The 14,581-nt window shown below is 36.8% G+C and overlaps 1 protein-coding gene across 3 annotated transcripts in view; it reads right to left on the reverse strand.

Moving 5' to 3' along the window:
* Window positions 1-14,581, reverse strand: part of LIN54 (lin-54 DREAM MuvB core complex component) — a 77,668-nt gene that overhangs the window by 45,249 nt on the left and 17,838 nt on the right. For all 3 annotated transcript variants that reach the window (XM_032632548.1, XM_032632547.1, XM_032632549.1), the window contains 2 exons: window positions 13,562-13,685; window positions 7,117-7,259 (listed from right to left, as the gene is read on the reverse strand). In XM_032632548.1, the coding sequence (XP_032488439.1) occupies window positions 7,117-7,259; window positions 13,562-13,685 (267 nt within the window). The remainder of the gene's footprint in view (window positions 1-7,116; window positions 7,260-13,561; window positions 13,686-14,581) is intronic.

Raw genomic sequence — 14,581 nt, forward strand, 5'->3', positions numbered from 1 at the left:
GTAGCAGGATACAAAATTAATGCACAGAAATCTCTGGCATTCCTATACACTAATGATGAAAAATCTGAAAGTGAAATCAAGAAAACATCCCATTTACCGTTGCAACAAAAAGAATAAAATATCTAGGAATAAACCTACAAAAGACCTGTATGCAGAAAATAGTAAGACACTGATGAAAGTAATTAAAGATGATACAAATAGATGGAGAGGTACACCATGTTCTTGGATTGGAAGAATCAACATTGTGAAAATGACTCTACTACCCAAAGCAATCTACAGATTCAATGCAATCCCTATCCAACTACCACTGGCATTTTTCACAGAACTAGAGCAAAGAACTTCACAATTTGTATGGAAACACAAAAGACCCCAAATAGCTAAAGCAATCTTGTGAACAAAAATCGGAGCTGGTGGAATCAGGCTCCCAGACTTCAGACTATACTACAAAGCTACAGTAATCAAGACAGTATGGTAGTGGCACAAAAGCAGAAATATAGATCAATGGAACAGGACAGAAAGCCCAGAGATAAACCCATGCACATATGGTCACCTTATCTTTGATAAAGGAGGCAGGAATGTACAGTGGAGAAAGGACAGCCTCTTCAATAAGTGGTGCTGGGAAAACTGGACAGGTATACGTAAAAGTATGAGATTAGATCACTCCCTAACACCATACACAAAAATAAGCTCACAATGGATTAAAGACCTAAATGTAAGGCCAGAAACTATCAAACTCTTAGAGGAAAACATAGGCAAAACACTCTATGACATAAATCACAGCAAGATCCTTTTTGACCCACCTCCTAGAGAAATGGAAATAAAAACAAACAAATGGGACCTAATGAAACTTCAAAGCTCTTGCACAGCAAAGGAAACCATAAACAAGACCAAAAGACAACCCTCAGAATGGGAGAAAACATTTGCAAATGAAGAATCTGACAAAGGATTAATCTCCAAAATTTATAAGCAGCTCATGCAGCTCAATAACAAAAAAACAAACAACCCAATCCAAAAATGGGCAGAAGACCTAAACAGACATTTCTCCAAAGAAGATATACAAACTGTCAACAAACACATGAAAGAATGCTCAACATCATTAATCATTAGAGAAATGCAAATCAAAACTACAATGAGATATTATCTCACACCGGTCAGACTGGCCATCATCAAAAAATCTAGAAACAATAAATGCTGGAGAGGGTGTGGAGAAAAGCGAACACTCCTGTACTGCTGGTGGGAATGTGAATTGGTACAGCCAGTATGGAGAACAGTATGGAGGTTCCTTAAAAAAACTACAAATAGAACTACCATATGACCCAGCAATTCCACTACTGGGCATATATCGTGAGAAAACCATAATTCAAAAAGAGTCATGTACCAAAATGTTCATTCCAGCTCTATTTACAATAGCCAGGAGATGGAAACAACCTAAGTGTCCATCATCGGATGAATGGATAAAGAAGATGTGGCACATATATACAATGGAATATTACTCAGCCAGAAAAAGAAACGAAATTGAGTTATTTGTAGTGAGGTGGATGGACCTCGAGTCTGTCATACAGAGTGAAGTAAGTCAGAAAGAGAAAGACAAATACCATATGCTAACACATATATATGGAATATAAGAAAAAAAAATGTCATGAAGAACCTAGGGGTAAGACGGGAATAAAGACACAGACCTACTAGAGAATGGACTTGAGGATATGGGGCGGGGGAAGGGTAAACTGTGACAAAGTGAGAGAGTGGCATGGACATATTTACACTACCAAACGTAAAACAGATAGCTAGTGGGAAGCAGCCGCATAGCACAGGGAGATCAGCTCGGTGCTTTGTGACCACCTGGATGTGTCGGATAGGGAGGGCGATGCAAGAGGGAGGGAGATATGGGAACATATGTATATGTATAACTGATATATATATATATATATATATATATATATATACTGTATATCTCCCAAGGGAGGGAGACGCATGAGGGAGGACATATGGGAACGTATGTATATGTATAACTGATTCACTTTGTTATAAAGCAGAAACTAACACACCATTGTAAAGCAATTATACTCCAATAAAGATGTAAAAAAAAAAGATGGAAGATTTAAAATCAATCATAACAAAACTTTATTAAGTGTAAAAGTCTATAAATATTGATTTTCTTATACTGACCACATATCTAATCATCTTTTTTTATACTGACCACATGTATAACCATCAATTAAATTTATACATTAATTCTAATAGTTCAATAGCAGATTCTTATATTTTACACATATATTATAATGTAATATGTAAATTGTGACAAATTTTTACTTTATTTTGAAGCTCTACGCCATTTATTTCTTTTTCTTGCCTTACTGCAAGAAAACTCAGAGCTGCAGTGGAACTGAACAAGTGTTGAAAGTGGGTATCTTTGTTCAACATTCACCATTACATGAAGTTTGATGTATTCATCCTCATTTTCAAGTTACAAAAGTATTTATTTTTACTGTTTCAAGTAGTTTTAACCAGAATGAAGGCTGGCTATTTTCAGAATTTTTCTGCATGTATTGAGATTGTCATGTAATTATTTTTTATTAATGTTGTAAATTAAATGGATAGATTTTTTTTTAATGTCAAACCATTGTACTTCTGAAATAAACTAAAATATGCCATGAAAAAAATACTAAAACGCAACAATAAGATTACAGGACAAAAGACACATTAAATGTCCGAAACTAGAAGATAACAGTATTGCTAAAATCTAAAGTAAAAAGAAAGCAAACCTTGCCGAATCATGCTTTCATTAGCTTAATGCTTATTTGCATGTCTAATAAATACTTAAGAAAACTGAGGATTACTTTAGAAAATAAATATAATGGAGGAAATCTGCCCCAAAAGACAACTACAATATCAAGTAAATTGAGAAGACATTCAACATGCCCGACTTTCCACAAGGAACCTGGTTAACATTAGTTTCAAAGATGGAGAAGAGAGTGAGCATAGTCTGCAAATTGTAATGAGAACAAGCCAGGAAGACACTTATTCCCTAGGCCCCCTTCCAGGCTCGATGGTATAACAGGCTGAAGGAGTCATCACTTAAGAGGTCTGCAGGGGAAGCAGTACCATTGGGAAGAGTCAGGTATCCATTAGAGTAAGAAAATAAAAGGAATATTCAGCAAAGAGGTTGAGGACTGGGGGATTATTTTGCTTATGAACTCCAAATAGGGCACAGTGGAAGGATTTTACGAGTTGGGGATGGGTGGTGGGTAACGGGACAGAAGATACTGACAACTTCAAGGAGATTAGATGTGGGAAATGAAAGGTAATCTAGGAGTCTGGGCCTTTTGATGGCACCCTGTATCAACAGGAACAAATAATGAGAGAAGTCCCAGCAGATTCAAGGCAGATGGTGGTCAGACTGTGAGTGCTGGCAGGGAAGGAAGAATGGGTGCTTGAGGTTTCCTTTTGACCACTTTTGATTAATGGGAGCAAGGACATCTCCAGCAAATCCTTACTTTTTAGTCTTTTTCTTAATTGACATTTCTATGACATTTGAAATTGTTGACCGGCATCATTCTTGAAACCATCCTCCCTTCTCATTTTGTTAAGTTTCTCATACTTCCTCTCTTATCATTCCTTCTCTTCCATTGGCTCTTTTCTTCTACTAACTCTTAATATTCTGTGGTTCAGTCCTGCTTTTCTTTTCACTCTGCACAAAACCTCATGCTCCCTGGTTAGGTTCATCTGTACACATAGTTTTAGCCACTGCCTATATTCAGCTTCCTAACAGACATCCTCCTCTAGACAAGCAGTGGGTACTTCCATGACAAACATCTCCAAGAACTAAACAATATCTCTTTGCCTAAACCACCCATTCCTACTGTATTTCCTCTCTAGTATAAAAGGATAATGGGATGTTTTCTCCGATCTTAAAATTTGGCTCTAGTGAAACCCCCAAAGCTGAGAACTACAAATGATAAACTCCCCTACACTCTAAAAAGAACAAAACATCCATGCCAGAGTTGCTAAAAGACAGCATCTCTATCACCCACCTCCCGCCTATTGAAAATGAAACAAAACAAGATTAGAAACAGAAGTGAATTCATAAACATAGAGAATGCTAGGGCTTTACAACCTTAGTGAGAACAAAAGCAGGGGTTCTCCAAGAAAACCTCTGGGACAGACTGGGTGATAACTACAAGAAGGGAATTGACATCTGAATCTGTGGCTGGCAACATACTGAGATAAAGAAACTCTTAAAAGCCCAAAAGAACCCGACATATCCCCAGGAGTTTAGGCCATATGTGAACACAGAAACTGGTCCCAGCCTGGAGAATTCTGAAAGCAAGAAGTTGGATGGAGCTTCAAAACGGCAGAGCAAGGACTCAGAGGACAGCAGTTAGATGAGCTACATTTCTACCACTGGGTTCCATAGGCTTCCCATTAGCTAAATACAACAGATGCTGCAGAAGGGCTAAAGCATCTCGGTAGGCCAAAGACATGGGCCTTCTTGAGGAAGGAGACTCAGCAGTAACAGGCTGTAGGTAGACTACAGGAGGGAAGAGATAGTTAGAGGCCTGCCAACGGTAGCTGGAGTGTGCACCATAAAAGGGACCTGGGCAATGTGGGCATACCACGGGGGCCTCCAAAAACCATCCTAAATGCACAACTGTAAAAGGCCACACTTGGACACCTGTCACACAGAGAACATTGGCAGTTGGATTACAACAGTCCCAGTCACATAAAACTTTGTCCTTTCTCTTCTAATTTTCCTTCCAATCAGAAGCCAAAAGCAGAAAGAGGGAAGAAGTAGAAGAGTGAAGAAACAGATAATACTCCTCTACTGCATGGTCCCTGAGTCATGATTAGGTCTGAGTTACATCCATTCAACTAGATGTAAGGTTTGGAGTAGACTTTTCATACCTTTGAACTTAATCATCAAAATAAGGCTTGTTCTTATAGTAAAAACGACGTCTTGTCAAGAGCCAGAGAAGGTAAAGTCAAGGATAAGAGAAAAATAAAGCTAGTTCTTATTTGTATGCCATCAGATATAGCCCACATACCAGCCCACAGTGCCACCACTACTGTGTTCTTCAGGTTAGGAGTCTAGGAGTCATCCCTTAGGTTCTCCCCTCCCTATACCCTGACATCCAGTCATTATGTCTTACACCTCTTTCAACACATCTCTTCTTCCTAGCCCCTTAGCTACTAGTCTAGCTCAAATGTGAAGTACTAAAAAAATCTAATTTAGTGATTCTCTACCCTGGCTTATACTTTAACATTTTTACATATTAAATCTAATACTTAGGCCCCAGCCTAGAGACTGATTTAAGTCGGATCAGGTGGAGGTCAGCCATGAGTCTTTTTCGAAAGGTCTCCACGTGCTTCCGAAGTGTAGCCAAGGTTGAGAATAACTAACCTAACTGGTCTCTTCTAGAATCCAGGCTTACCTTCCTCCAAACTATCTTTCATTATGCTACAGAGTCATCTTTTATGAAATGCAAATCTCATATTATCCTAGAGCAGTTGTCTTTAATCTAGGCTACTCATTAGAATCACTTAGCCTTAAAAAATCCTGATACCAAGCCAAACTCCAGGCCAATTAAAACAGTCTTCAGGGATAAGAACCAGGCATTGGTATTTATTAGAGCTCCCCAGGTGATTCCAATGTGCAGACAAGGTTGAGAACCACTGTCCTAGAAGCAATGGGAAGTCACAGAAAGTCTTTAAGAACAATAAAATCCAAACTCCCCTGAGGGTAACGAAACCTTCCATCTAACTTTAGCACCCTTGGCTCTCACACTACCAAAGCAAGGTAGCTCCCTACACTACCCTTTTACACGGGGCCACGCTTTTACACTTTTGTGTAAAGTATTATCTCAATTTGGAAACCTCCTATGCTCACCCATAGCTAAGGCCTGAACCACCTTTAAGGTTAAGACCTTTCAGGAATAGCACCCTTTGTATAAACCTTCTCTGACAGACACAACAGGGCTCTTCAATCCACCTGTGACTGCTATGATTCTGTAGGGCAATTCTTAATGTTTAACTCTAACTTCCCTACTGAACTACCTGAAATTTAAAATTTATCTTATTCATGCTTTTATCCCCAGTGCCTACCACTATGCAGAGCACATAGTGAGCACTCAAATGTCTGTTGAATTCATTCCATTTAAGTAGATGATTATCTGTATTATCATGCAGGTAGAATCCCATTTTAACAAACTGTAACAGACATCGTATTTATATACTATAGTCAAGTCTCATTAAAACAGAAACCAACAGTTAGACTTTTAAAAAATGTAAGGCAAACGTTTAATGTTTGTTCTACTCATGAATAGTAGCGAATTAAGGAATAAGGCAGGTACAAAGGGCAGTGTGTTTCCAGAATCGCAAGGGTGGCACCTTACAGAATAATGATGCTTGGCTTTCCACCTGAATATGTCCTTTAAAGCATACTTGCTCCAAAATGTTATGTTGGTATAATGACATCTGTATGTTTTAGGAAAGTGAGCTAAGACTACTTAACTTGACCTAAAATGATAGGTACTTTGCCCCCTTAAAAAGAAAATAAATTAAGACAAGCTTTCAGATGCTCTGAATGAGCTGTGTTAAGCTTAAAAAACCCGAATTAATATGATCACCAGCATTTGATGGCAATTTCTAGTACTCTGGCTACTCTGTTACTCAGCAAAAGCTCAGCTCTCCATAAAATCAAGGACAGCTTAAGCAGAAGGCACCAAATATTTTATTTTTAAAAAAGTTACATTTAACATTTTATATTTATAGAGTCACTATATATGTGACTGACCCAAAGACAATAATTTTGCACAAGTATTAACTGAAGAGGAACCAAACACCTACATAATGCACCTCGTTCAGAAGATTTATGTTGTACCCACATTCACAAGGGCCATTAAAATAATCTTAGCATGCAAAATGATAACTGTGTAACTATGCGTTCAGGGTAAGTTTTTAATCTGTCGTACATCCTTGATTACTAAATTAATCCGATATTCACCAAATACCTATTAACTCTTTGGGAATATATTAAAACTGAAGTATCTGAAGTGACTAGTAAGAAAATAAAGTCATTAACCACAATACTTGGCCTTTGTGGCTAACTGTTTTTTTTACCTTATTTGGCGATTTCAAAGGTGAGATGGCTATTTTATTTGGTGTCTGTGTTGTAGAATTTAAAGTTGATCCAATAACACCACTTTCAGATATTGTTATGGTCTTTGATGGAGTCCCGGGAGTAGACTGTGAAAGAACCCTACCTGCAAATGAGAGGCAGCACATCAGTTTGACTCTTTTCAATAATCGTATAAAAATGTATTTGATGATGATTTATACCCACAAGGACTGTAGTATATATATGTTCAATATTTCATATGCAGCCACTTATGAACTGAAACACTTAAGTAGGTCTAATGAACTATGGTTAACCTAGGCAGAAGGAAACAAAACAATGCTTCTTAGTAACACTTAGTATCTTAATACCACCTTATGAAAGTCCACAAAAACACTTCTGCTCACATTCTCATCAATACTGCTTTGTGTTTTGTCTGTTTTCTTGGCCACACCGCTCGGCTTGTGGGATCTTAGTTTCCCAACCAGGGACTGAACCCGAGCCCCTCGGCAGTGAGAGTGCGGAGTCCTAACCATTGGACTGCCAGGGAATTCCCTCATCTATACTGTTAGGTTATATCTATAAGAAAATAGGCTCAGGACAACTAAGGAACAAGTCCTGTGTAACACAGCTCCTCAAAGTTAGGACTTGAATCCAAGTCTTAAAACTTCAGTCTCTGTTCTCTACTATACCTCAGCTTCTTCTCTTTGAACTGAAACCATTCAGGATACAATTTAAGTCCACATCTATAAAACAGATAGTCACTGAACTAACTTGAACACTGGTTTAATACTGTCTCATTTTAGTCTGCCAAAAAGGGGAAAAAAAAATTCTTCTAGCTGTCCTGGCCAGATTCCAACAAGAATGCTGTGTTCCCTTCTGGAAATATCCTTCAGGAACAAAACAGAAAAACTATAGTGTGTCTGGATGGCTTACAGAATTGGAAACCATATCACAAGGAGTAGAAATATTAGGAATTTTTGTCCTAGGTGAGAGAGGAATACAAAGACATGACACAGCTCCAAATTCCTGAAAGACTGTGTGATGCTGCCATTCAGCATTCTGGCGCCGACCTCCTCCCCTTCCATTCTGGGCACACGGCAGGACTGCCCTTCCTACCCGTCCCTGCGGCTCCCTGTGGTTAGATTAGGGCCATATGACTAGTTCTGACCAACAAATTATGAGTAGAAGTGATGTGTGTCATTTCTGGGTCAGAACATTTACTGCCTATGCAAGACCTTCCAAAGCTCTCTTTTCCTCACTGCGTCTGGATGGTGGCTCCTCCATCAGCCGGGGTCCTTGAGTGACCATGATGAGAATAGCCCCCTTTCTAACCCACAGTAGACATGTAGATAACCATGAAGTATGAATATAAAATAAAATTTGTGTTTTCTTAAATTTCTGAGATTTAAAGACTGTTTATTATGGCAGAGAACCAAGACTGTCCTGATTGATCCATGCTGTCAAGTTGAAGGATTAGAACCACTCTGTATCCATCAGATGCACACACTAATATAAACAGAAAATTTTCAGTTAAGCAGTAAGAAAGAACTTCTAACAAAAATTTCCAATTGAAACGACTGTTTCTATGAGTGAGTTTCTACTCACTGAAGGTGTTCAAAACAGATGCTGGATAATCAAATCCACTGGCTGAAGAGGAACTCCAAGCACTCAAGAAATAGAGAGGGTAGATAACTAAATTATCTCTAAAATCCCTTTAGATGCTATGATTTAACTTACAGATACAGTCAGAGATGAAAGAGAGAGGGAGAGAGGAAGAGAAAAAGGGAAAAAGAGAAAAAAAAGAAGGGTCTTACCCTTCAAACAAAAATAGAGAACTAGCATGTAAGAGTTTCAGGGCTGTTTTTTTTTCTAATAACAATGTGACAGTATACTTTTTTTTTTTTTAAAGATGAATCAAGTTTTGTCTGACACATGAATTTTTAAAATATTTTAAATATATCTTTTCAATTTCTTTTAGTACACGATTACATTTTATATTATTGACATATTCCTTAATGAATTTCAGTTGAGAGTTTTGCTAGGGTTTTTTTAGGCTGAATTACATCATAACTAAATAAGTCAATTCTATATAAACTAAATGAATCTATATCAAATATTTTTAGAAGGGCACCCTCAAATGTGGAGCCTGCCTGAAGTAGCATGTTTGTCTGTTCTGGTTTCCAAAACTAATACCTCTGGGATAAGCCTAAAGCCCCAACAACCATTATTTTAAGAAAAGAAACTACCAATAAAGACACATTTTCATAAAATGCTCATCATTTACAGTTATTACTATAATTTCTTATTTGTTAAGCATTACATACATTTCAGAAAACATACATATAAAACTCCTCTATTCCTGAGTGAGGATAACTGATACCAGAAAAAGGCCAGTTAAAGTGAATTACATTTAAAACAAGGACAAAAATTTCACTGTAAATAACAACAACAAAAACCCCTAAAACTAAAACTTTTTTTGCTTATATTTAACAAAAATTCAGTTTATAATTACAACTATACTATCTCTTAGAATGAACTGTTTGAGGGGGAGAGGATTCTTCTGAAAATTAGTAATGACATTACAATGACAGACTCTGTTTGATGGGTGCAACAGGATGATACAGAAGATTATTTCTGCCAAAATATTTTAGGATTTCATCAGTTTTCCCAAGAACCCTCTATATCCTTTAAAATTCAAATTATTCTTCTTTGAAGGGCCACTTGTTTTTCAACCAGATAGCATTTCTCCTGATTAATCTCCAAATCCCTGTTTATCCTTGACTCTGCAGACAGATTCAAGAAAGTATACAAGTTATACAATTTCACCTTGAAATCAATTTGCAAAGCATTTTACACTCCACTGTCAGGTATTCTCCAAGAATCAAAAGAGACATAACCAAAAAGCTACAGATGGGACAGGCTGGGGGCAGAGAGCTAGCTTATCTGAGCCAGGACTAATTCTATAAGAGATTAATTCATTAGTGAATATTTTCACATTGATGGAGTTTGCTCTGCTATAGCAGCAACCTTGTACCTTGGGAGCTCTGATAATGAGGACCTGATAATGAGGACCTCTGTACCTCATTTAACCATCTCAAAAGTCATGTGAAGTGATTGTTATCAACATTTTACAGAAAGGAGTAAGATGAACAGAAAATATATTTACCCAAGATCACAGAGAAAATAAATAGAAGACCCATAACTAAAACCCAAGTCTCCTAATAGCTCCTCCCATACACCACACTGCCTCCTTGATACACATATTCACTCAACAATACACATTCACCGAACTACATCTATGTGCTAGAAACTGTGCTAGCTATTGGAGAGTCATAAAAAGCCAGTCATAAAAGGACAAATACTGTACGATTCCACTTATACAAGATACATGGAAAAGTCAAATTGATAGAGACAGTCTCTGCTAGCGGCTGGGGGAAGGAAGGAATTGGGAAGTTATTGTTTAATGCGTACAAAGATTTAGCTTTGCAATGTGAAAAAAGTCCTAGAGACAGACAGTGGTGATGGTTGCACAACAACATGAATGTACTTAATGCCACCAGTGGTTAAAATGGTCAACTTTATGTTATGTGTATTTATCATAATTTTTAAAAAAATAATCTTTAAAAACTAGATGGCAAACAAAATCCAAAATTACTATTAAGAAAAAATTTAAGTGTAATAGGGGAGACAGACAGACAATAGGGGAGACAGACAAGGAAACCAAGTATTACTATATACCATGACTAATGGAAACATTAAAAGCCAGTGTGAAATTTAACAGAAGTCTGATTTAAGTATTTGGTAGGTATAACCAAGTTTTATGGAAATATATAGGAGATGGTGAGAGAAAAGAGAAACTAACTAAACCTAGGATCAAAAACTTCCAAGACAGGTGGAGATAATCCAAAGATAAAATGGATGAGTCAGCCATAAGGAAAGCAAAAAAAGTCATTTCAGGTAAAAGCAACAGTGCCAAGGGCCTAAGTTCTGAGAGAACATGGGCCATTTGGTGATCTCTTGAAATAAGTTACATCAGTAGGTCTGGAGCTAATACAAGGTGAAAATGAAAAAGGTATATGTTATATAATAAATGACTTTAATGCTAAGAAAGCTCTGGCATCTGAACTTATTCCTGAAGGATTAAGGTCAAGAAATGGATATGGCCAAGAAAATTTAAGCAAGGGTGTGACAAAATCATATTTGCATTTTAGAAAAATTGATTTTATACAAACACTAAGTTCATCTTGATCAAAAGACAGAAAAAGATATCCATCTTCCATGAAAAGCCCAAAGGTCATTAAAAAGCAGTCTAAATGTAATTTGAAAGATCCTTAGCTATAATATAAAGATAATGGAACCTCCTTGTGATAAGACAATTCAGCAGGAGAGCTACTTTGGTGGTTTAAAATTTGGCTTACATGAATTTAAAAAGCTACAAACTATTAGTTAACAGTAGAAATTATCCCTCCAAACTGAACTTAATGCCAACAATTCTAGTGAAATTTAATAGAAGTCTATCTCTATGTATTTTGGGAGGGCTAATAAGTCTGTCTGTAATTAAAAGGTGAAGCTATGATTAGTGTGCAACACACTGTAAATCACCCAAAGACCCAGCAATGACATCCATTACAGTCAAGTGTAAGAGAGGTGAAATCTTGACATTACCAAATATTCACTCAGACACTTCTGCAAAACCACAATTCTTTAGCATACAGCTCCCCTTCGCCCCTACATAATTAAAAGTTTTAAGGAATTCTCTCAAACTCAAAAGCAGTAGAGAACATGGCACTGAGACACCCCTCCTCATAAACCACCTCTACTCACCCACCTCCTAAGGGTCTGGTGGTCCCTTTATCATCAACATATCCAAGCCTTCCTCACTTTCAGCCAACTAAAGCCCACTTCCTGAAGCAGCTCGAAATCCAAACCCTTTCCAGTTTTTCCTCTGGGGCCACACCTATCTCCCATGACAGCCCTCTAGATACGAGCATCCTATACCATCCCAAATCTCTACTGAAGGCCAAAAGAAAAAGAGAACATTCACTCACCCAACACTGCCCTCAAACTACAATCTCCCCATTCTTTCCCTCACTTGCTAAGCAGAGAAGCCTCCCTATATATTATAATTCAAAGCCTAGGAAAATGATCATTTCACTGCCACTGATTTCAGAGTTGCCTACTGCTATACTGTCTGTAAATTTATCAAAGACAGTAGGAGATGGTTTTAATACATATCCCAGGGATGGTTAATTAACATGTGAAGTACCTTCATCAAGAATACACATTCTAGAAATGGGTAATTAGCATTTGAAAGTCTCTAGTCAAAGTCTACCACCCAGAGGTGCTTCCATAAGCTATTAGAACAATGGAAATTTAAAATGAGCTCCTAAATGGTGAAAGGAGTAATGTTAGTATAGCTCTGAATTAAAGACCAGTCCCCACAGCTGTGTGATTTTCTCCAGAAGTACTGAGGTGCTTGCCAGGCAAGAAGAAATAAGAGAGGTGGACTTAACCAAGCCATTATAGAAAGAGAGAGTGAAAAGAGAATCAATGGTGTTTTCAGGGAGCAATAGTGATGGGTCATGAACTCCATGCTGAGTAAGGAAGAATCTGAGGACTGGAAAGGGATTATTAATGAGAAAGTGGAAGAGTTAATGGATCAGAGATTTCAAAGTGAAAGAATTACTAGATTGGAAGTACAAAGGCAGATCAACTAGAATAATAAGGAGTGAAATACTCAAAGTCAAGATTTCTGAGGTGTTATTAGTGATGACATATCTTAAAAGTATATAATAAAATAATTGGGCCACGCTGAGGAATTTGCTGGTAAAAGTAATATAACTAAAATTCTGTTCTCACTTAAGTAATTATCATTGTGATAATTTTCTGTTTCATAGAGAACTGCATACAGAGAATATTAAAATACGGAAACCAAAAATTCAAACAGAAACCATGAAATACTATACTCTCACATATATTACTTTAAACCTAACAGACTTATTAACATGTGCTCTAGCATTAGCTGGATTCAAATTCCAACTTGGCCATTTACTAGCTGAGTGCCTCTGTTTCCACACTGGCAAAATGGGGATGTTATTAGTACCTACCGCATAGGATTGCCAGAGGATTATATATGTCACTCTATGTAAAGAGCTAAGAGTAGTGTGGAGGCCATAGCAAACACTATGTAAATGTTAGCTAGTATTATCAGAGTCTGAGACTTCACTACTTGCAAGGTATACCAAAAACCAAAGAGGCTAAAGTAATGGACTGATTTTGAGATAAGGCATTTTGCTTGAAGGACACATTTAATAGGTGTAACATTTCTTACTAACCAGTCTGATTTACAGTAATAAGCACTAAAACATTTCAAGGTAGTAGAACAGCCTTTTTTAAACCTAAAAGGAAGGTAAATATTTAGCTAAACAAACTATAAAGAAATATAACCTGCAATGACTGGTGGTGATACTTGAGTTGTCTGTCCTGTAACTGCTTTACTATTAATTGGTTTTGCAAAGATCAGCTTCGTGATTACTGGACCAGAGGTTGGAGTTCGAGGTTTCTTCGCAATCTGAAATATATAAATAACTATAAAGACCATTGTTTCTATAAAACACCTATTCAATCAAAATTAGACAAGATTGATATACAGAAGTACATGTGAAACCAGCTCATTTAACAAAACATATCTAAGTACTGACGTTAAAAACATTTAAAATGCAGCCATTCACCAAAATACTAATATGATCACATCCTTAGGCCATTATACAACAATACCTTTGGATTTTATTGCAAATCCTTATTTTAGTCTCTGGGACATATGCATATAATGAAAAACAAATTAATTTGTAAAAATAATGTTTAATGTTCAATAGTAATGTTTAAAATAACCATTTAATAATAATAATGAAACACAAATATGGCACAGCAATATCCTTTTCCAAATAGCTAATTATTCAATAATAAAAAGATGGAGTAGAGTACGTTAAGAAAGCACAGTGCAAATGATAAATATAATTTCATTGGCCCCTGGACGCAAAATATAAATACACATAAAAGATAGGCTCATGATTATATCTTCAACTTTAGATCTATATATCAGGGGCAGATAAATAAGGAACTGCACAAGTTAACACCCTAGGATACAAAGAGACATGTTTGGCAAAACACAGACTATTCTAAAGGTGAAGCCTCTGAAATATTATTTACTAAAATACACTTTACTAGACTATAAATTGTTTGAAGGGAGGGTCTATGTTTTATTCATCTCTGCTTTTACATTATACACGGTACACTGTTGCCCTAAACTAAAATTCTCCACAAGTCAAGGAAGGTAGAGTTACCAATGTCCTTATACTGAAATTGCAATGTATGCAAGGCACAGCTTTTTCTAAAAGTCAGAAGCAGAAATTTAGCAATGATAAAAAATCATAGCCTTTAGCAATAATAAAAATCATAGACTTTTTT

This window comes from Phocoena sinus, chromosome 5 (assembly GCF_008692025.1).
Source record: "Phocoena sinus isolate mPhoSin1 chromosome 5, mPhoSin1.pri, whole genome shotgun sequence".
Lineage (NCBI taxonomy): Eukaryota > Metazoa > Chordata > Mammalia > Artiodactyla > Phocoenidae > Phocoena > Phocoena sinus.